This window comes from Diprion similis, chromosome 3 (genome assembly GCF_021155765.1).
Source record: "Diprion similis isolate iyDipSimi1 chromosome 3, iyDipSimi1.1, whole genome shotgun sequence".
Lineage (NCBI taxonomy): Eukaryota > Metazoa > Arthropoda > Insecta > Hymenoptera > Diprionidae > Diprion > Diprion similis.
Genome location: NC_060107.1, coordinates 6,178,550 through 6,202,512, shown reverse-complemented (window position 1 = coordinate 6,202,512; position 23,963 = coordinate 6,178,550). Strand labels below are relative to the sequence as shown.

The 23,963-nt window shown below is 41.4% G+C and overlaps 3 protein-coding genes across 5 annotated transcripts; 1 reads left to right on the top strand and 2 right to left on the bottom strand.

Moving 5' to 3' along the window:
• The first annotated feature begins 1,284 nt into the window (after positions 1 to 1,284).
• LOC124404109 (coiled-coil domain-containing protein 102A) lies at positions 1,285 to 5,137 on the top strand. 3 transcript variants are annotated; one of them, XM_046877987.1, is made up of 7 exons: positions 1,285 to 1,620; positions 1,793 to 2,538; positions 2,638 to 2,863; positions 2,956 to 3,165; positions 3,269 to 3,543; positions 3,784 to 3,922; positions 4,371 to 5,137. In XM_046877987.1, exons 1-6 carry the CDS (start codon positions 1,576 to 1,578, stop codon positions 3,890 to 3,892), a joined length of 1,611 nt encoding a protein of 536 aa, XP_046733943.1. In that variant the 5' UTR covers positions 1,285 to 1,575; the 3' UTR covers positions 3,893 to 3,922; positions 4,371 to 5,137. The 3 variants fall into 3 exon arrangements, with proteins under 3 accessions (XP_046733943.1, XP_046733941.1, XP_046733942.1); XM_046877985.1 differs by having other exon boundaries at positions 1,286 to 1,640; XM_046877986.1 differs by lacking the exon at positions 3,784 to 3,922 and having other exon boundaries at positions 1,286 to 1,640.
• Positions 5,138 to 6,190: 1,053 nt separating this feature from the next.
• Positions 6,191 to 14,128, bottom strand: LOC124404652 (uncharacterized PE-PGRS family protein PE_PGRS54-like). The gene is made up of 6 exons (XM_046878986.1): positions 13,990 to 14,128; positions 12,995 to 13,093; positions 12,543 to 12,704; positions 11,347 to 11,728; positions 11,148 to 11,267; positions 6,191 to 10,991 (listed from the first exon to the last, which is right to left on the bottom strand). Exons 1-6 carry the CDS (start codon positions 14,074 to 14,076, stop codon positions 6,526 to 6,528), a joined length of 5,316 nt encoding a protein of 1,771 aa, XP_046734942.1. The 5' UTR covers positions 14,077 to 14,128; the 3' UTR covers positions 6,191 to 6,525.
• Positions 14,129 to 17,008: 2,880 nt separating this feature from the next.
• LOC124404294 (zinc finger protein 567) lies at positions 17,009 to 23,163 on the bottom strand. Its single transcript, XM_046878322.1, has 3 exons — positions 22,699 to 23,163; positions 20,815 to 21,594; positions 17,009 to 18,871 (listed from the first exon to the last, which is right to left on the bottom strand). Exons 1-3 carry the CDS (start codon positions 22,766 to 22,768, stop codon positions 18,186 to 18,188), a joined length of 1,536 nt encoding a protein of 511 aa, XP_046734278.1. The 5' UTR covers positions 22,769 to 23,163; the 3' UTR covers positions 17,009 to 18,185.
• Between the last annotated feature and the right edge of the window lie 800 nt (positions 23,164 to 23,963).

The window sequence follows — 23,963 nt, the reverse complement described above, 5'->3', positions numbered from 1 at the left end:
TTTTCAGGCGTTGCTCGCAGCGGATTGGGACTGCGATCAATCGCTTCTTCTCGCAAAATTACGTCGGAGACTGCACCTAATCAATTTTAATTCAACATTCATCTCAAATTTCGGCTCTTTTTCCCGGAACTTTGCGCAACGGCAGCTGATATTAGATCTATGGAACGTAGAGGTAAGGAGAACTATAGTATATGGGAGAAACGTTGAAAAAGTGTCCGGCGGATGCTGTAAATAACAGTTCACAAATTCTCTAGAATTGCGTTAGCGTTGTTCAAAGGTGTGTTATGAGTGTAGTAGTTTCAGGCGGATAGAAGTATGCCGAGTTTAAAAATTCCACAACTTGGTGACCAGAGTAGTTAGTGACAGTACAGTTGACAAACCTTAACTATTCACGTAGTCCGAAATAATTTCATAATTATAACCTGAAATAACTGCATTTTTTTCTCTCGCTTTCTGGTTCACTGTCATAGAACTCTTCAAAATTAAAGAATAATAATGGTAGAAGTTTGTGTGGTGAAAAGTTGCTCAAGTGGGCGTCAATCAAAAAATTGAAAAAATTATTTACCTTCGTTGCTGTCCTATCTCCAACCAACAATATGTAAAATAATTTTTCATGAAATATTTACATCATCAACGGTTGTTCATTTTTATAATTTATTATGATCCATTGAAAATAAAATTATCATCCAAAAATTGATACTTGTCAATTTCTTATTTCTATAATTCTCTTTTTGGTGAACTTTTTTTCCCTAACTTTCTCAACATATTCATGCATTCTTTCTTCAATATTCACGAATTAGGCATTGAAAACAGATACGTAGAAGTTCGATTATTCATAATTGTTTCTTATTTCAAACCTATTTTAAAAATTCCGCTATAACGAAGCGGAAGATTTTCTTTTCTTGTTTGTTTCTCTATCCTACTCTCCTAATTTTGGCGCTTTCTTTAAAAATCTCCCTGTAGCTACTGTGGCGCCACCCTAATTTTACGCATTCGACGGACACTTTTCATATACGGAGATAGTTCTCTTTACCTCTACCCTCCATAATCAGAACACACCCAGATTCAAAATGATACTACAAATAGCGCACGCGTAATACAACGCTGCGCGATACCAGCGAAGTATGCGCGATACTTTGTGATTTCAATTTAGAGTACGCTATAATATTACCTCCCAGTGCTGTCAACAGTCTTTCATCTCTCTTGCACTGCTGAGTTCTTTAATAGCTCTGCCTCTGTCCTAGGGAGTTTTTAACGCTAACAGTAAATTTCGGAACGCATCCTTACGTACTTCTAATTTTTACCAAGCTTCTGTCATTGTGTTGTTTTCTTTAGGATTATTGTAAATAATAAAAGTTTGTCTCTATTTTGCGCAAAGGTATCTAATTGTAGTTAATATTGTGCGCATTTATCAGTGCTACTAGAAAATAAATCTCCAACTAAAATGAAGGTTACATGAAATACTATTCAGTACAGTAATCCATTCGGTAACCTCATGGAATAGGTTAACCTGCTAACTCCCAATGGCACAATCAACAGCTAGTGGAACGTCATCCCGTCGAATTGTTAGGGAACATGACGTTTCTGTTAGCTCATCGAGTTCTCCTCGCTATCCAGACAGCGAGTGGGAAACCAAAGAGGTAATATCCAAATTTTACCCGTAGAGATTCATTGCTTGCCTCTGTAGTTAATTAGAAGACTGAAAAATGAATTGGTCTGCGAAAAAATTCGTGTTAAAAAAACTCACAACCAATTTCAAGATAATTCTAATCACGTTTTCAAATATGTATAGGCCTTGCGACAAAGGGAACTTGAGGAAGCTCGAGCACGAGCTGCCCAAATGGAAAAAACAATGCGTTGGTGGTCAGATTGCACGGCGAATTGGCGTGAAAAATGGAGCAAGGTGCGCAATGAAAGAAACAAAGCGAGAGAAGAGGCTAAGGTGCTGAGAAGCAAGTTGGAAATAGCATTGAAAGATGCAAACACATTCAAGCATGAGAAGCAAGAAATTGAATTGCAGAACGAGCAGCTTAAAAAAGAAATGGAGAACATACACATGATACTGTTGAAACACGCAGGGCAATTTGATCAACAAATAATCAGCATCTTAGAGTCTGATCCTCGACTTAGAGATGCGCTCGGAGTTGACGAGCTCCTGGAAGTATACAATAACGTTCAACAGACTGAAAAAATGGGCCCCATATTGAAACAAAAGGATTTGTTTGTGCATGCAAACTCCGCTGAAGAGCCAAGCTCTAAATCTGATATGGATGCAGCAGCGCAGGACAGAGATATAGAGGAATATGTTCTGCAAGGTGCTGTCCCAAAACATGCTGTAGAATTGTACAAAGAAAGTTCAATCGATACTTTGGACAGAGATATGATGAAGCTTGTTGGCGAGACAAATGTAATGCAAGATAAATTAGATAAACGACAATCCGTTATTGATGCTAGCGATGAAGAATTTCTGATGCAGAAAATGTCCATGCTGCATCTAAGACTGGAAGAAGCAACAAAAACTATTTCTGCGGAACGAGAGTGAGTATGAATATATTGCTAATAATAAGTAGGAAAACGAATCTGTTTATGAGTCCTTAAATTGTTACATGTTTACTTATTTATTGTACTATTTTGAAGAGAAAAGTCGTCGCTTCATCGGGGAATGGAAAAACTCAGATCAGAAGTAACACAACTCAGAGAGCGCTGTGAAGAATTACAAGAAAGTAGAACTGAAGTTACCAGAGAATTATTGGCACTGAAGGACAGATTTCAAAGTGAACTCAATGCTGCACAAGCGGACCTTATTGACGAGGCAACAAATCGTGAAGGCATGGATCGTCGTCTATCAGATCTGCGAACTGAAGTTAGTCCACGGATTTTGAATAGCAACTGAACATTAACTCATGTAAGAGTAATCAAAAGCAAATTTCATCTATAAAATTCCATCAATTCCAGTTGGAGAGACTGCAAGCAGAAAATGCTGCAGAATGGGGTAAACGGGAACGGTTAGAGACTGAGAAAATTTCTCTTGATCGTGAGAATAAACAACTCAGGAATGAGTTGCGCGATATGCAGGAAAGAGCGGAGTCACGACGAGCACGACCTGTTTCTGCCTCTGACACCGACGTCAGACAAATTCAGCAAGAGTTATTGGACCGCAATAAAGTAAATTGAAAGACAAATATTTATTTGCACCGAAAAATCTAAATCATCAGAAATATTGTTTTGCAACTAACGTGCGTTAATGCTGTGTATTGAATTTTAACAGGAGGTATTAGATCTTAAGCATTCACATTCAAAACTGAAAAAAATGCTCGCTGAAAAAACAACCGAATTGTCGCATGCTTTGAGACGATCAGAACAATACGAAACCGAAGTGAAAAGGGTACGAGCTAGGGTGGAAGAATTGAAAAAAGAACTAGCTTTAGTACAGGACGAGCTAGATACTGCTTCTAACAATGTTCGCAGACTCCAAAGAGCCAATGAAGATCTATCAGAACAACTAGGCTCAGCAAACGTCCAATTAGAGCATTTCAAAAACAGGTAATAAATTTTTTTTTTTAAATATTGTACCTCTATCTTTCTGCCTCCAAATTTCAATACTTACGATTCTTTGTAGAAATTCTCATTAACCTTGATATTAACAAGCAAACCTTTCAATTAAATCTTACATTTCTGACATTAACACCACTTTTTGCTTTGAAAGAGATTTTTTTACCATCATCATTTGGTAAGTATATAGTTTATTTCTGTATGTAGACTAATTTATATTACTATTAACAGTTCTGAAACATGCGATGATGAATTAGCTGAAATAGAAGAAGATAAATTAGTGGATGGTATAGTGGACCATACCGCAACCCTATGTCCTAATTCACTTTCTACAGATTAACAAACTTGCGAGGGATAAAGGTTGAGCAAGGCAAGTTTACTTTAAGCCTGAATAAAAAAAATGGTAAATCATTAAATGTTACTCGTACGTTCATTTTCCTTTTGTTTTTGGTTGCTCTGAAGTTTGCATTTGAGGTAGCATTTTCACAACAATGGTTTTGTTTTCAAGTTTGTAAAGTACAGTATTATGATTTGAAGTATCATGATATACACTGCATTAGAATTGAGAATTTTTATTCAAATATTCAGGGATTTTTAAAGTATCGTCGTGAAATAATAAACAAACCTAACAATGAACTACACTTGAAATTAAGAATTGTTTCAAAACCTCTGTCACATACAATTATTATTATGATTTTTTCAATTTGCCTGTGACCTTTAAATCCGTTTAGGGATGAAACACTGTTACGTATCACTCAAGTTCCAAAATGGATCCAAATCTATGTACGTAATTCATGATGACGAATTTTTATTTACAGATTACTGACCTCTACAGGCATAATATCTATTCACCCTAGCACCAGCATTTCTCACGATTTCAGTGACGAAGATGTCAATGACTTCTAAACAGCATCCTGTAAATCTGTACAAATGTAAACACAACGCACGATTTTATTTTAGTCGCAGACTGAAAAAGTAAAGATACATAATAGCATGTTGAAAGATGATTAAGACGCTTCCATGTAATTTAATTAGTATTATTATTTACGATAGAGACAAATACTCAGCATGAAATTTTTTATTACTAACTCCTCTGCAGATACTTGTCTGAATTGTTGAAAAATCCGACATTTGTATTACGCTTTAATAATTTTGTTACGCTGTACATACATAATATAATTACGTTTATTTTTTTACTTGCAATTTTTGTACATTTTATGTTGTTTACGTATACTTATTTAACTTTTTGCGATCTATATAGAATTCTTTACAATTTTCATATGTTGTGTTAAATGATTTAATGCATGTACAAAATGTTTTATCACTTTCTTTTTTGTACAATTGGCCGCAGAACAATGATAAATTGTTTGTATTATTTCCATAAAGACTGACGAAATAAGAATTTGAGGTGTTTCCTGATTATAAGCACATTATTTTAATAAACCGTATTAACAATATAAAATATATATGTGAAATACTTTGAAGCAATAATTTGTGTAACTCTGTGAATAATAATTGAATGTGAATATATATAGCTTATATGTATATGCTGATTAGAATATGATGAAACCATACTTTTGTCTGAGTATTTTTTACTGAATTCCCCTACTCGTATAGAATCAACAAAGTGTAGTGAAATAGTTAACGAATCGTAACTTGATTCTGAAGTGGCAAAATCGATATTCGTTTCGAAATTTTAATATTTCTTCAAAAACGTTGAAAGCATATGTACAAAATAATTTATCCAACCGTCGATTTCTTTTCACAATCCAATTTCACGTGCGCATGCTAGTAATAAAACGAGAAAAGATTTTAGATTGATTACAAAAACAATCTATTGGAAATAACTATTGAAATTGATACAATGAAAGGTGCGTTCCGAAATTAGCTGGCAGCCTTAAAACTCCCTAGGACAAAGGCAGAGCTACTCACGAACTCGGCAGCGCACAAGAGATAAAAGATGGTTGACAGCACTGGTAGCTAATTTCAGAACGGACCCGAAATATAATCAACTTGGTATAATTCAATGTTAAAATCGTTTTTTTTTTGCTCATACGCGATATGTCGTCGGAAACTTTTTTCTCACTATCAATAAGATATGACATGTCGGAAGACGTCATCTTGCGGCAGAAAATATGCAGTTTTTGAAAACTTGCTTTCAACTTACAAGCTTAGAGCATATCTTACAAGCCTTTTTCTTTCGTTTGTTTCTCAATAATTCAACACAGCAGTCAACGCATAACTTGATTGGCGCATTGACGCAGTAGTACAAAGCTTACAAATGTGTAACAGCAGCAAATACAATTCAGAATACATATATTCGTAATACACATATTTTGTACACAGTACGCGTCCGCGTTTCGTCCAAGTGTTTGATACTCATCCGTTACCCCACCGTTGCCCCACATTCTAATGATTAAAAGGTGCAGTCCCGTATGAGACGGTTCACAGAAAAAGCGCACACGGTTCACTGATTACATCAGATATCAGTCTTCCGCTTTTCTGTGATCCGTTCACGTGGCACAAGCAGCAGCATCTTGAGGGATACTCATGATACTTCCGTTTATGTGTATATATTATAATGGAAAAAAATGAGCATATGCACTAACTCAATCGTTTTTCGTCGTTCGAAATTCATTCGTAATTGAAAAATCGTCGGACAAGTATACTTAATTACTTGCGTTCTCTCGCATAACGACAGATTGTAACACTATTTTTGTATATACTTTCAAAGATTGAAAAATCAATTCTGTGTAATGATCGGAAAAGTTAAAACGTTAACTATATAGAATTTAATTCCTTAAAATTATACGACCCAATCTTTGAGATAAATTTTTCATATGAATACTTGCGTTATTTGAAGAAGGCAGTGCAATGAAAACAAATGTGAATATATCGACGTTAGTTACAGTAAGTATTCTGAAAGTTTAATGATATGTGTGTAGAAAGTCACGTAGATTTTCAGACAGATTTTCAGCATTTTATTGGACTACCATCCGAGTTCGTCGGCATTTTTGGCTTACAGACCTTAGTTCGCCCATTAGAGCCGTAGACGATATTGCAAGAGAACGTAAAGTATCCACAAGTGGAGCTTTTTGTGTAGTAACGGTGTTCGTACTTGCGAGCTGTGTCTCTATTGCCTTGTATCTTACCTGCAACGCTGTTGCTGATCGTGTAATAATTAGGCTTACTGGATGGACTAGGACGGGAGCGCAAGTAACTGTGTGGTACTGCGGGTTGTTGGTATCTTCTGTTGTCATATCTAAAGCGGTTACGTGGAGTTTGCAAAGCTCTTGAATGGGCCGCTGCTGATTCCTTGGTACGATTTTCATAAGTTACGTTGTTTTTCCCTGGAGTTAGCGTAAGCGTTTGGGACTGCGAATTTCCGTCACCTTTAGCTAATGTGTCGCTGCCGGAAACAGACACTACCCTGCCACGGTATCCAGGAGGGATTGTAAATCCTGGTAAAGATTGTCCTGATTGGAGAATATCCCCCTCACGAAATCCCGTTGTAGAGTCTTGTGTGACACGTGTGCCGTATTCTCCATTCGAAACGTGAGTCTGTTGATATTGATTTGGTTGTTTGCTGCTCGTGGTGATACCACTATCATCTTTAGTCACACCGTCAGGTGGGAATACGGTTGGCGTAGTGTCGTAATAGTCTTCTTCTGTATACTCTTCATCATAATCTTCTGAATTTGCATTTACTTGCTCATAAGTTTCAGCCACTTTTGTCTCTTGCAATGAGCTGCGAGTTGGTCCGGGATTGTTATACCCTCCAGGTGCTCTCGTTGGATCCGAAGGATTGAACATTGTACTATATGATTTCTGAATAAGTGGAGATGGTGTTCCGCTGTTCTGTGTCTGTGGTTCGTAAAGGTCATCACCGCCTTCTTCATCTTCTGGCAACCCTTCGGTTGGTTGTAAATTTCTGTCAGTTGTCACTTCTTCGGATGAAATTACGACGGTTGGAAATGGACTAAACGGCTTGAACAGCTCTGAATTGGAACTCGAAAAGTTGAAAGGTTTTCTAGAAGCAGCAGCCCCTGAACCAGAACCGGCCTGAGCAGCTCCGTTATATGATAAACCATATTTAAACGAGCCATGCAACTGTGCCTGTGATTGACCTCTGTATGTCCCACTTTGTGCAGAAGCAGTTCCACCGCCTAGGAATATTGACGAATTCGTCTGCGATTGGTCATTTTCTTTTTCGTAAGGCTGGAAGCCTATTTGGGCCTGACTCGAGGTGCTTCCTTCGCCGTTAGCTTGTGCGTCTGCCATTCCGCCTTTGGAACTTGTTTGTACTTGCGAGTTTGTGCCATGATTCCAGCCGCTGCTTTGTGCATCCGACGATGTAGCTCCTGTATTCGAATGAAGCTGTACTTGAGCCTGGCTCTTGCCACGACCTCCAGAGCCCTGTGCACTGCTTGTCGCACCCTGCTTACCACCACTAACTTGAGTCTGAGCACCTTTAGAGCCATCATTGGTACCCGCCTGAGCAGAAAATGATCCGGAACCGCTGTAAGTTCCTGAAACTTGAGATTGTGCCGTCCCCTGTCCATGCTTTCCTTGAGCTGATGCACTAGCTGTGGTCCCGGAATTTGCTTTCTGTACTGAACTCGAAGCTTGCGAATCTCCGTCATCATCGGAACCTTGTAACCCAGATGATGGATAATACTGCTGCGACATGATATTTTCTTTCTGTAATAACCCAACTGGAGGTCCATTTTGACGGGACCCATCAGTGACAGGTTGGCCCGAATACCACCCAGGTCTATTTGGACCTCCAGTACCATCTATACCGCTTCCAGGATAACCACTTCCAGCGTTACCAGGACCGCCACCAAGATATCCACCTCCACTGCCTCCAGGACCACTGCCATAATATCCACCTCCGGTATTACCAGGAACAATTCCGGGATATCCTCCAGAACCACCAACAGTGCCACTAGATCCACTACCAGGATACTGTCCTGCTCCTACACCACTAGAACCACTACCAGGATACTGTCCTCCTCCTACACCAGTAGAACCACTACCAGGATACTGACCTCCAACACCACCAGAACCACTGCCAGGATACTGTCCTCCGACACCACCAGGACTAATGCCAGGATACTGTCCTCCTACGCCACCAGGACCACTACCAGGATACGGTCCTCCTACGCCACCAGAGCCACTGCCAGGATACGGTCCTCCTACGCCACCAGAGCCACTGCCAGGATACGGTCCTCCTACGCCACCAGAGCCACTGCCAGGATACTGTCCTCCTACGCCACCGGAACCACTACCAGGATACTGCCCTCCTACGCCACTAGGACCACTGCCAGGATACTGCCCACTTCCAACACCACTAGAATCACTGCCAGGGTACTGTCCGCCTACACCACCAAAACCACTACCAGGATACTGTCCACCTCCAACACCATTAGAACCACTGCCAGGATACTGTCTTCCTACGCTACCAGAACCACTGCCAGGATACTGTCCACCTACGCCACCAGATCCACTGCCAGGATACTGTCCTCCTGCGCTACCAAGACCACTGCCAGGGTGCTGTCCACCTCCAATACCACTAGAACCACTGCCAGGATACTGTCCGCCTACGCCACCAGAACCACTACCAGGATATTGTCCTCCTACGCCACCAGGACCACTGCCAGGATACTGTCCTCCTACGCCACCAGGAGCACTTCCAGGATACTGTCCTCCTACGCTACCAGGACCACTGCCAGGATACTGTCCTCCTACACCACCAGAACCACTGCCAGGGTGCTGTCCACCTCCAACACCACTAGAACCACTGCCAGGATACTGTCCGCCTACGCCACCAGAACCACTACCAGGATACTGTCCTCCGACGGCACCAAAACTACTGCCAGGATACTGTCCTCCTACGCCACCAGGACCACTTCCAGGATACTGTCCTCCTACACCACCAGAACCACTGCCAGGGTGCTGTCCACCTCCAATACCGCTAGAACCACTGCCAGGATACTGTCCTCCTACGCTACCAGGACCACTTCCAGCATACTGTCCTCCTACACCACCAGAACCACTGCCAGGGTGCTGTCCACCTCCTACGCCACCAGGACCACTTCCAGCATACTGTCCTCCTACACCACCAGAACCACTGCCAGGGTGCTGTCCACCTCCAACACCACTAGAACCACTGCCAGGATACTGTCCTCCTACGCCACCAGGACCACTGCCAGGATACTGTCCTCCTACGCTACCAGAACTACTGCCAAGGTGCTGTCCTCCGACGCCACCAGGACCACTGCCAGCATACTGTCGTTCTACACCACCAGGACCACTTCCAGGATACTGTCCTCCTACGCTACCAGGACCACTGCCAGGATACTGTTCTCCTACGCCACCAGGACCACTGCCAGGATACTGTCCTCCTTCGCCACCAGGACCACTTCCAGGATACTGTCCACCTCCAACACCACTAGAACCACTACCAGGATACTGTCCTCCTGTGCTACCAGGACCACTGCCAGGGTGCTGTCCACCTCCAACACCACTAGAACCACTGCCAGGATACTGTCCTCCCACGCCACCAGGACCACTTCCAGGATACTGTCCTCCTACGCCACCAGAACCACTGCCAGGGCGCTGTCCACCGTCAATACCATTAGAACCACTGCCAGGATACGGTCCTCCTATGCTACCGGGACCACTGCCAGGATACTGTCCTCCTACGCCACCAGAACCACTGCCAGGATATTGTCCTCCTACGCCACCAGGACCTCTGCCAGGATACTGTCCTCCTACGCCACCAGAATCACTGCCAGTATATTGTCCTCCTACGCCACCAGAACCACTGCCAGGATATTGTCCTCCTACGCCACCAGGACCTCTGCCAGGATACTGTCCTCCTACGCCACCAGTGCCACTGCCAGGGTGCTGTCCACTTCCTACGCCACTAGGGCCAATGCTAGGTTGTTTACCTCCAATACCACCAGGGCCAATGCTAGTATACGGTCCATCTCCTCTATCACCTGGACCAATGCCAGAATATACACCACTAGTACCACTATGGTCTCTGCCAGTATTCTGGCCCCCTGGACCACTCAGTGCACCACCACCACCAGGAACAACAGGATAAACACCACTAATACCACTGGGGCCTCTGCCAGTATTTTGTCCCCCAGGACCACTCAGTACACCACCAGCACCAGGAATTACAGGATATACACCAGCAGCACTACCAGGGCCGCCAACAACATATTTACTATTTGGTTGACTAGGCAAACCACCTTGTTTTTCACTCGTGTATTGTTTTGGCAGCAATAGATTATCTAACTTATTTCCCACCGTTTGCTGGCCCGTTGATCCAGATCCACTCTGTTGCCAACCAGATGTCGGTTTATAATTAGGTAAGTAATCACTTCCACTTGATGGTCTTCCAGTTGGATAGGACCACGCAGGACCTAATTTCAAACAAACAGGACAGTTGAATCATCGACATCTTACGATACTGGAGTAGTACCGTTATTCGTAATACACCAGATTCATTGAGTGGGTCGATCCAGCTTGTTTTTAGTGAAGCTTCAACTAACCAAACCTTCATGCGTGTTTTCAATTACCTTGAGAACTGATTCCTCCACCTTGACCTGGGTATGTTTGCTGACGATATCCCGGACATTCGTCACAGTCACTTCCACCTGAGGACATACTCTGCGCCTGGCCCATACCATTCGTCCCACCTAAAGCAATGTTACAGTTCAAGAACTGAACAAAATCCGTACTTCCCTTATTGCCAAATAAAGTAAGAAGAGAACTTACTAACAACCGCATGAGATGAATCATGTGTTACCCTGGCTTCGGCTTTTCCTTCCTTTGGTTGTCCCTCACCAAAATTTAGATACTGCGATTGAGTTTGTCCACGAAAACGACCTCGAAACGGTGCCTGACGACGTTGACGCAATGCAATTTTCGCATTAAGCTGCTGCCGTTTCTGAAGCTGAGTTTGCCTCTTTACACGAGCGTATAAGGGTTTCAAGACAACATCAGCTACGCGACGTTGCACAACGTCGTTTTCGTCCTCTGCAATTTCGTTAAGGAAAGGATCCTCCATATGTCCTGGAGTGGGTTTGATTTCCTGTAGCAATACCGCGGATCGTCCCCGGCAAAACTCAACTATACGACCTCCAGCGAGACGCCAAACCTGGTTAAATGACATCGTAAAGAATTCTGAAGAAAGATTCATGAGTTGAATTCTGAAGCATTCAATGCTAAACAATATGCAGCATATGAGGAAGATCATATAGTTTCATCAAAAAATTCATACGACCGCTCTTAGCGACTCGAAATTATATGTCTCATCATCTCAAAGTGAGCCGTTATAAAAGAAGCGCACCTGATCCAGAATAATTCATACTTCTAATTCAACATTAAATTTGAAAATGCAGCTCAAAAATAATTTAGTCTGTCGGATGTCATTGTAATCGCAGTCATGGGTTAGTTATTCTAAATTAGCGCGTAGGAAATGGAAGCGATAAAATGATATTGGTCAATGGTCAAGGAGAGACAAAAACTGGTTCAACCCGTGCCTGATTTTGATAAGCGAGACTAGAAATAAACTCTCTCTTCGTGCGACCTGATAACAATTGCAAATTGCGTCATGCGGAGAACTGTTAACTTGTTAAATACGTCCGATGTTTTTAGAGTAACAGATTCCTAATCAGGTTGACCATCGCAATACTGCGATTACTTTTCTTCCATTAAATCAAGAATTAATAATTACTGTTCCTCGCTGCATTGCACACTAAATGTAATGACATCGTTTTCCTGTTGTCGATTCAGCTGAATATAACATCAACATTAGCAATTACTTTGAAGTTAATTAGTGGAACATACACACGCCCTATGGAGAGGTCACTTGATACGTTCAACTTTCCGCTTCACCTCTCATGAAACAAAGGGCGATTGAACCGTCAGCTCGTGTAATCGAAAGATCAGTTGCACTCTATTAGACTTACTTCTATTTTAGTCAGGACTTGGTTCGAGACATAGAGAGTCCTTTGACGACCAGCTGCATTGTGGAGAATTTCTTGCAAGAGGTTCAGGCCATTAGAAGAAATGTTTCTCATAGGTTCCAAGTAGCACACATTCAACTTCGCGTCCTTGTAGGCGATGTAATGCTAAAGCCGATTTATAATGTATAAATAACAGTGAAAATTAAAGCGGGCATGATTTTGATAGAAGGTCATGGTTTAAACTTATTCTTTTAATTATGAAAATCGAATCTTGTTACTCAAGGTTCGGCGTTGAATGGGAGGGTTGTTGATTAGACTGGGCAAAACCGAATTCATGAATGTCATGCGAGACATAGAATATACTAGTAATGAAGAATCAATTCGTATCTGAAAAAACTGAAAATCCCTTTTTCGGAACCCACTACCAATTATTTCGCTGTATGATATTGTCTTACCGTTTCGTAATCATTGAATGTTCGCTGTTTACTGGGCCTATGAGATGTGCCAAGAGTAGTTTCTGGCTGATCAATTGACCGGTCAAACCTTCTCTTTTCCTATTAGAATACAATGTTAATTGTCAATTAATTTGCTCATTTATAGTAGCCCGATAAAGGCGCAGGGTTTGAATGACAAGTATTTTTTGGTATTATATGTTTTTACATTGTCTTACATTGAGATATATGAAGTAGTACATATTATGATATCGTGAGTCTAGCGTGCAGAAGCTAAAAGAATATTTATCATTTCTTATCTCATAACCTTTGATCCTCAAATCTTTCGTCAGTCAGTATCTGAATAAAATTAGTGGGATGCGCTAGATTACAAGGACTAAGTTCCTTAGATTGGCACACGTGCGAACATTTCCTTGCGAAATTTAATTGCACATTCAAGGCTCCTGTTTTCAAAGATGATAACGAATAACAGGTCATGACTCTAACTAGACTATGATTAGATGCGTGGAAAGTAATTGGTTGAGATACTGTACAAATACGGTCAAATTGTGCTACAGTGGCGCCTGCCCACATATCGTTACCACTTCTGTCAATGACCGATTATCAAAATATTACAAGGACATTCACGATCGGCGAAGATTCTTGCTCTAATTCTAAGACGTTCGATCACTATCTCAAATTGAAACTCTACGTTGTATATTATGCATTTGATATTTGCAGTTCGATTTATAAAGGTAGGTGATGAAAGTTTTCATTCAACTTAATGATACAAGGATTTTATTAATTCGTCGTTATTCTTATCCTCTATTGAAGTTTTCGCGTTCACTGATTATGCATATCAAAACCCAGGAAGATAGAGAAAAATACTTCCTCGGGTGTTTTTTGGACGAAAGTAACATCAAAGTTCGATTTCAGAATTAAATAGTATAAAAGTGTCGAAAAAAAATGTTTAGATTAACAAAAACAGAAATTTCAGAAATTTTGTAAAAAATACTTACGTCATATTTAGCCTGAATCGTCGCCAAACCAAATACGACGATTAAGACCAGAATGGACCACAAGGGTGGTCCCGGTACTCGCGTCATGACGACACTCGGGGTCTTGTCTCGGGCTGACTGGACAGCCGGATCAAAACGGACCGAAAGGGACACCGAACACTCTTGGGCCCCACTCCATTCGAGACTTCTGAAACCTCATCCCATTCCCCCCACCAAAATCTCTCCCCTAGAACCCCTCTTCGATAGACCATATCGCAGATGTGATTTCAGAGAGTGACTTGTACTCTCAGCGAGTATTGCGCCAATATCTGACATGGTTTTGGAGACTTGGTAAAAACGATGCCACTTTCCAAATTCCAATATAAGCAAAAGGTATTTTTTAATGACTCGTTCAAGTTGGAAAGATGAAATTGTTAGAACTTCAAAATTTGAACTGCTTCGTATAATGAGACGCATTCAAAGTTGAAGGGCCAGTGCTATTACTCGTCGAAAATTTTCAAAATCCAGCATAGTACCTATAGCAAGTTAGAATGATACTATTCAGATGTAGGACAATGGAAGCTCGGAAAAAATGTCTTTGTTACATAATAGTTGTTTAAAAATATCCCTATTCAGAATGTAAATACCCTATTATAAGCTAGTCAAAAAAAAAATACTGGGCAAGTCAGCGTAAAGCCGGGTCACCGAATATTCTTGGAAACGAATAGTAGCAGTACTGCTCTATACTAGCACTTCCATGTTCAGATATAGAATTCTTAGAAAACATATTCCTATGTACAGTCTCCGCTTCGCGGAGTCAATCGAGTTGGATTTATTGAAATAGACGTAAATGCGGCTGAAACGAAAACTTCTCCTCTCGGTTTAGGCTATAGTTTAAATAAGTTCAACTGAAATCACACATGGAACTGGAGAACAGTGATGAAACGGAGGGTAAAAGCTTCGAATTGACATGTCTTGAATACATCTCTTTTTCTCCCTTGCGCGGTTACATTCGCATAAACGACTCCGTTGCAATCACAGTTTCTGGTATTTTCTATTAGCAAAAGAAACGCGTAGCTCGCTACGCGTATCATTGATATATAATATAAAGTTCATAGAATCTCGACCGATATATCTACTCCGCATCCGATACACGCTTCTTCCCCTACAACGCCCTAATTATGCATTGCATATCATTGGTGAAAGACAGCTAGCCGTTGTTTATCTGAGTTCATCGTGACCGCGGCTTTGGGATGAACGCGATATGGAGGAATGGCATGACATCATTCATATTTAGCTCTCTACAGACTGCGCAAGCCATTTTTGAAATCATAACAATCTATTTCAAGGATACACGACTGGTCTGGAGGGTCAATTACAGATTGATTGATCAAATCAAGAGCTGATACGTATCGAATTCAAGCTGGAACTTGTGCTGGGCGACATGTATGTATTGAAATGTGCGAGATACTTACAACGTAAAATTTGCTCCTTGGCACTCGCTGTTTTACTCCCAGCTAAATAATTTTCACCGAAGAATACTTAATGCTTCTGTAATGACTTGATGATGTATCGTTTCGTTCGTTTTTTCTTATTCCATAAGTTTTCACGACAGGTACACACTTTTGGACGATTTATTTTAATCAACGTTCAAATCAGTAGAGTTGTGGACATGGTTCCATATTGTTTTTAAATTTGCAGGCTGAAGGGATCAAATGCTGCAACTCGACAAGTGCTCCCCACTGCAATAAATATGTCGAGGTAATAACTTGTCAGACACATATTGATTAGTGTGCAATGAATCGACTTACGTGTTAATCTGGAATTTAAAGAAGTTGGTACTTTAAGGTCACTTGACTCATAGCAGCGTCACACTAAATTTTCAATATGGATCCTTTTGTTTTAATTGCATTCAAATTTTTCTGCAATTAACAAAGCTAATAGAACATCTTACGGTTTCCATGTAAAAGCCCAGACTGTAAAATTTGAGTTTGTTTGTTTTTAAGAAACTTTCTTATTTCCGAATACTTTTTAATCAGACTGAAACCCGCAAAATCATAATTCGCATCGCCGTTTCCGATATTTGGAAAACATGTTGAAAAATTGTAGATGTAGTCATAATTCGTTCGGAGATTATGTGGAAGCGAATTACATCGCGAGCCCAGAAGCAGGAAACCCAAATGATCACTCGTAAGTAAGCTAATTAGCTGTATTTCGAGTTGCCTGCCGGTAGGCGATAGTGCGATTCGTTTCCATATAATCTCGCGGTGTATTAGATAATGGAAAATGCAAAAAAGGTTACATAAATATGAACGATGTGGTTTGATTTATACATATAATGTTTTCACAGTACTCTTAATTTATTTGCTTGCTATATATTTATACAAGGCGTATATACAGTCGTTCACACATATCTGCGTTGATAAAAATATATAGCAAACGAAAAGAGTTTTACGATTCGTAAAAAAATGAGTAAGTGTATGTCTATCAAGGCACTCAAGTATATTAATCATAGTACGTATAAACAATTATATTAACAATTCTAAAAATTATTCTGATCAATATATAATGGATATATTGTATTAAGTACTAACTGGGAATGCTATTTACAAATATATGTACGTTCAATTAAAATTGGGGTTTCTCTAAGCGTTACAGAGCTTGCTTGTGTTATTGTACCGAGTTGATGAAGTTTTTTCAGCGACCGCATTAACAAAACGTAGCCACCTATTATATATGCCACGGTTACAGTTTGTTAAAATAATATGACTAGGACACAAAAATTTACTCTATTTGAAGATAAGTTTTGTATAGAGTTTGAAAAATTTTCCCACGCGTGTAGACCTGATTAGTAACACGTGCTCAGTCCAAAATTATTTACATGGATATATTATTTTTATGTGTATATACTCACAAAACAAATATACATACGTACATGTATATATACTATTTACGATCATCTCGTGACTGTTTCTCCAGTCTCTTACACAGTGAATTTCGGTCTGGTATTCGTAAGAGCAATTTTCTTAATTTTGTTCAACTACCGATATGTTTATAAATTTGTTCATTTTTAAGTGAGACAAAAAATTTGATACTTTTAAAAAATTAGAATTAATACGAGCTAGGGAAGTGTAAGAGATTTACTGGTTAATCACGAAACGTTTCCGACTAGCGCACACTCTGATAATTACTTATTCAGTAACCGATCAAAAGATATCAATCATTGCAATTAAATAGTAGTTCTATATGTATATCAAAAGGACACAATCCCTTATATTGATTAGATATTGCAATATCCGACACTACCCCTACGAGTATTTTGAGGCACTTTGTATTAATTACACAATATGTCTTATATTTATATTATAATGTACTTATAAGTCTTACAGTTAGACAATCTATAGGGTATAGTCTAATATTTACAAAATAATTTATAGCTGCCTTGAAGAGCCTTTATATTGCTTACGGCAATTAACATCATATGTAAATAAATATGCAATATATTTTAAGTACTAGCACCATGAATCAACAATGTATTTACTCTTCAGTAAATACAGACAATGACTAATAAATATACATGTATGTTTCAACATTTGAGATGTTTACATGCTCGACACCTTTGGTTAAATTGACATCAATTTTCAACACAATTATATAGGTTGAATAATAATTACGAGCAAAAAGAAAAGTACAGACAAAAAGATAAAAGACGCAAAAATGAAAAAAAAAAAAAACGACACGTGAACTGACTACACGTATTTCATCAACTTTGCAGCTGTATATATTATGTAAGGCACATTATGAATTCACAGTTGTCTTATAATAATTTGACAATTAACTACTAAATATGGTCCCTATTAGGAAGATACTTGGAATAATATTCATCATAATTCTTTTATATCATACATACACGCATTTATCATTCTCGCAATAGATTAAAAACCTATACATATGTATACTACAAATTTAAAATTGATTAATCTGTAATTGACGATTATACGTGCATATCCGAAAATATCACTAGTCAGCTTTGTCCAGACCCGAAACCGAGAATCCAAATATGCATTGAGCTGATGAGAAAACCGAAACAATTGTCGGGTTTTTTTTTTTATCCCCACAATCGTGAAAATTCTGTTACACTGCAATTGACGTTGGTAACACTTAACAAGTCGGGCAGCCAACCGAAATCTTCCAAAGTCCCTAGGAGCCCAGCAGCTTTACGCGATAGCAAGATTCAGCGTCATGCCTGGCCTGGAGAAGGCCGAATTTCTTGATGCAGAAAAATCGAATGGCGATTTGTTATTTCCGGCGGCCGAGAGCCGCCCGAGATGCTCGGGATTCGGCGATATCACCGAAGTTCGGATGACCATTTGCGATCGGTACTCAGGGGCATCGGGAACGGCGGCTTCAAGGCGTCTCTTCGGCCTCTGAACCTCCGAGTCAGACGCTTCCGCCTGCTCCAAGGCCTTCTCCAACATCAGACGTTTCGGGTGTTTTTCCACGACCAGTCTTTCCGCTCCCGTTTCCGGTTGCGACGTCTTCGTGTGACGAATCGCCGAGAAAGATGGCGCTTGCGGCTCCGGCGTTCCGCCGACGGAAACGCTGCGACTCAACCCGAGTCGCGGCACGATGACGCTCGTCGGAGAGGCTGTCACCGGTGCCGAAATCCTTCTGGGGAGCGGACTGCTTCTATCGCTCTCACGCTTCTCTGAAGAGGCTCGATGATGCGCCCGCATGCACGACGACTCCTCGTGCTTGTAGAGATAGGACTTGAGGGCGAAGGCCTTTCCGCAACGACCGCATACGTGCGGCTTTGTGTTCGAGTGAGTCTGTATGTGCGCACGAAGATTCGACTTATCCGCGAAGGCCTTGTTGCATATCGTACATTTGAATGGTTTCTCACCTGGAAATTTCAACGGTTATCATACGTTAGTTACAAAATTTATGGATCAATAATTGTTTAATGCGCACGAGAAAGAGAAAAAAATCAAACTAATGCAGCGAGTGGATAGTAGAACCGGTATATTATTGATTAAGTTTCATTAATTTATGTGAAATGAGTCAGCTGAAACTCCAAGAATTACCATTTGCCGCCATTAAAGTTAAGAACGCAGGTTATGTGGTGATAAAATGGCGCCGACAACCAGGCTATGACGTCATGAGGACATTTTCTAATAGCAACTGTTTTCAAACTTTACATAGCTTTGTTAGGACAGGTACCCTAACTTGCAGAAAAGTAAAACACCGGAAGACATCGGTTAAAGTTCATCGAATTTGAATGAAAACGAGATTTCATCACGTTTCAGAGTAGCTACCGATTCCGAATTTGGCATCAATCAAATAATTTATAATCACTAAAATTTTGTGAAAACTACGTAGATGTGAGCGCTTGTGGAATCAAATTTACCTCCCGTCGAAATTTTTTAACTTCATTACGACGTCCATGAATCGGTATAGACCTAAATGATGGAATATAGATCGACATAGGTAAATTTGATTATTTCTAAGAATCGTAGGAAGGCTCACATCTCAAATGGAACTACAGTACGCGTCTCGAAAGCACTTTGCGTACAGATTTATTGCGATTTATCCAATAAATAATTTCTCTCTCTCTCTCTCTAATAATCTCTCAAAAAACTTCTAAGAATTATCAATTTTCTAAAAGTTCAGATAACAGTTATTTTAGTTGTGAATCGAAAACGGTCACGCAGCTCATCTCAAATACTTGATTTCCCAGAAATATTTAATCCGAGTATCTAAACGACACAATCGATAAATTTAAAAATTTAAAATTACATTCATAGGTTTCCCATCATTTCAATTACAATTTCATTTACAATTTATTGTTGGTGGCCCCAAAGTGTCTGAGAATATAATCAGATTACCGATATTTTTAAAGATACGGCGGGCATATCCAAGGATTTTCGATACTTTAAGACTCTAACAGCTGCACTCTGAATATCATTGAATAAATATTTCGATGAAGCTCATACTCAATTTCACGTGAATTCTAGTTTATCCAAGTAGGTATATATATTCTACAGTCGGCCCAGCATCGAACTATCTTCGATATACGCAGAAAGCCACCTGCAGCACGTCTGCGGCGTGTGTATTAATAGTACATAAAACGAACAAAAATAGAAACCAACAAAAACTTTCCCTCGGAAAATTTACAAATCAGTATCTCCCAAGGTACACACAGCGGAAAGAAAACTTCTGAACGAAATAAATCGGTTATTTCAAGCCCTGAAGTAAGTAATTTCGACAAACACGCAATAATATAATGTCGAAATTTTGTTGCTCGACGAAAAGTTTATGGCGCAAATTGAAATTCGATTGAATCAACCGATATTAAATTTTGCAAAACTGTGTGCAGCTATACACGGAAAAATCATGAAGCTGAAGTTAGTAACGTTACGTCAACGATGCATGTTTAGGAAAATTGTTACTTCGCATCCTTAGGTTTGTCTGGAATTCACCTAGTATATCGCAACAAAGAAAACATGTTCATATTTTGAAAAGCCAACTCGGTGAAAGTGGTTTTAAATTTACAATCATTTACTCCATGATGTTTCGTTACGTTAACGTCACTAACTTCAGTCTAGTAAGAAACTGAAGTTGCAGTTTGAAAATTAGTACGATTCTCTAACACGAGTCATACTTCAAGTACAGTAGAGCCAATATTCCGTACGCAATATAAGACTAAACTGCAAATCCATGTGTTACTCTACCGCACGTGCATATTTCTTAAACCCTTATCTCTGTATTCCGATTTACATGCAGCAGTCAAAACGGACCTGCTCTTTTCGTCAAAAGTATAAAAACACAATATAGATTTCTGCTTACCGGTATGCGTTCGTATGTGTCCCTGAAGAAGCCACGGTCGTGAGAAGCACTTGCCGCAGTAGTGGCACTTGCATCCTTGATTGTGGGTCCTGACGTGCATACTGAAAGCAGGCATGCTGACGTAGACCTTGTCGCAGTGCGGACACCGTCTCGCCTTCTTATCGCCGAGGGAACGATGCGTCTGGCGATGTCGTGCCAGGTTCGAGGACGTCGAGTACCTCTTCCCGCAGTCCGGACACTCATGATCCTCGTTGTCTTCGGGCCTTCCGCAGGTCTCCGCGGGGCTGGCGGCTACCTGTGCCTTCTTGGATGCCGGAGTCCGAGGTTCGGAGTGATGTTGACGTTGTGGATGGGCCTCGTGGTGGGTTTGGGCCTCATCGCGGGCCGCCGGAAGTCGGAGTATCCTCTGCGTCTTGGGCTCGGAGGTTGGAGAACGTCGCTCCAGTATCTTCCGTTCAGCCTCGATCCTCTCGAAGAAGAGCCGCGTCCGTTCTTGGAGGGCGTGTTCGTCGCTCGTTCGTTTCTCCAATGCTTCGTTAATTTCGTATCCGACTTCGTCCTTGTACCCGGGTGACGTCGGTCGCTGGCACAAGACGCTACCGGCCGGATGTATCAGGGTACCAGCGGCCGCTGCCAGACTGACTTCCGCGAGCTTCGTCAGGTTGTAGAGCTCCTCGGGACACTCCGAGGACGTCTCGCTACCACAGTCGCTGACCCCATCCGAGGTCGGCTGACCGCCGCCATACTCGGCGACGCTGACTCCGCGCTCAGGGCTGCAATCTAAAAATGGAAAGTCAAAATCTGATTGGTCATTCGACGTGAAAGTGCTTAGGTGGAAGCTTTCTTCCACAAGTTCGCATCCCTGATCCGAGGGTCGCGACAAGCTGCACCTCGCGATTCATCGTCAATTGCATTCCCTTGATTTAACTCATGCGTTATGTTCCCGCATCACCGGATCTGAACGAATGAACGAGCTTCTACGAGAAGTCGTGCCTGGAGACACGTTAGAGTTTGGTGTACGTACTCGACTGCGCCTGTTTTGGAGAGAACGGAAATAGACCGACGCGTTTTGGCCGCGCTTATACCGCGTGCGCTAGCGGGAAGACGTCGAGAAAAGGTTGATCGGAGGGTTAGCGAGAGGTTTCGTCCGCTGCGACGGTATGCGTCGTCTTCTGACGCATCTCTTGTCTCTCCTATTCTTAAGTCGACCACCGGTACCAGTCCAACACCAAGACCGCCGTGCCGTTCTACACACCGATGCAAGTTACGTACAGGAATGGCTGAGTAATGCTTTTCGATTCGTCGGCCATGTTGGTAGCGCAAAATCATCCATCGAACGTCGGTGATGAATATGGCGTCACGTTGTTCGAAATGTGTGTTTATGAATGAAGTCTCATGCAAATGAAAGAGAGCGGTTCAAAAATATTCGACGAAAAAGTTTGTGCTTCAAGTTTTTAAACGAGTAATCATGGCTCCGCGGTTTTATTATCGGATTGTCATTGAGGGGTTCGAAGTTTCGAGGTCAACCTTTGGGCAGCCACGTTGTTTGGATGGCTGTGGTTAATTATAGCACCGTTCTACAACGGACACTTCGGACGATATTTCAATCATTCTATACTATCCACACCGACATACTGACCGCGTCGAGGTGGGTAATTAGTTCAGTAAATCTGTCAGCGTAACGTCTTCGTTCTCATTTCAAGGTGGAAGAATTTTCTAGCACAATAGTCCTGCAAGGCTACGATATAAGATAACACGCACAGCTTATTGGGGCAGAGAGACGACTGCAGACGAAGCTACCAAGGCGCGGGCCTTGAAGCTTTGAAGGATGCTTAGCGCAAAAATTAGTTTAACAAGTCTCTAAGTAAGTCGACAACAACTCACCTCGCATGGTCTCCACGAACTGGTCAGAGCCGTCGTACCTTCGGCGAGTGATGAGAAAAGCTCGAGGCATATTTGCAGGGTGGAAGGTCCTGTCAGTTCAGAACTGGGTATAGCACACAATAAATCATGCCACACAAACTGGAACCACCACTTGAATCGTAGCCGTTATTCACTCCAGGGTCGGTCAGAAAAACAACAACAACCCCTTTTTTTTCCGAGAAAAATGACGTCAACTTTTGCGGAACTTGATAATATATTAGATATACTCTCAGCTCGATCGGGCCTGCAACTCAGCCAACCGCCGCGCAACTACTGAACCCACCGTTCGTTCTAATCCTGTGCTTAAGAGAACCTGACCGAACCGTTCTCTCGCCTGCTCGAGATACTCTGCGGATCAAGCAAGCTCACCGCGCGCCGCAGCTTTCGAGCGTATAGTGTTCGTCCGGGTGTATTTCGGGCCTACATATAGGAAGGAGTTCGCCTCCCCCGCGTCGCCCCGCTTGTAGGACCCGGTGCGGAGGGCCTCGCCTCCCCCCCCCCCCCCCCTCCCGGAACCCCGCCGAACCCTTGGAACCCCACGGAACTCTTCTTCAGCTGCCCCGAGGCACCGAGTGCGCGCGTGCTCTACCTCCTGCGGGGCGTGTAAGGTTGTATGTATGTAAGTAGGTGGGCATGCACACGCGTTGATGCATACGAGTATGGTGTGCTAAAGGGGCAGGGGGGGGGGGGGGAGTCGGAGGGTGTCTCGGTGGCTGTACCACCGATGAACGAGTTCTTAAAATTTGACTTGAGGAGTGTCGATTGCTGCTAGATTTTTTATTTAGTTTAATTCTGCACTGTAGAGCACCTGCGCTGAGAGACATTTCATTAAATATTGTTACTAGAATGTTATCGTAAAATTTGTATCGGTACACACTTACGGTTTGAATATTGTATTTGCGTTGGAAAAAAAATTTGTACACGAATGTTACAAGTACAAGTGATATTGGACACAAAAAAAACTAGACAGATATCTATTACCTTGGAGGATTCCATTAATTGGGCATATCGTTACCGTGACCGTAAAGAAGGTAACAAAGTCTGATTAGGCACAATAAATTAATTGAATACAAAGAATTTAAAGAGTGGAGTGAGTTTGAGCCGTGCTTGGTACAGATTCTCCTACAAATGTATAATCATATCACTTAAATATGACAAACTATTGGTACATTACGTAGAATGAATCTTGTGTCCCAAAAGATTCAAGCCCCAACTACCGAGTATCT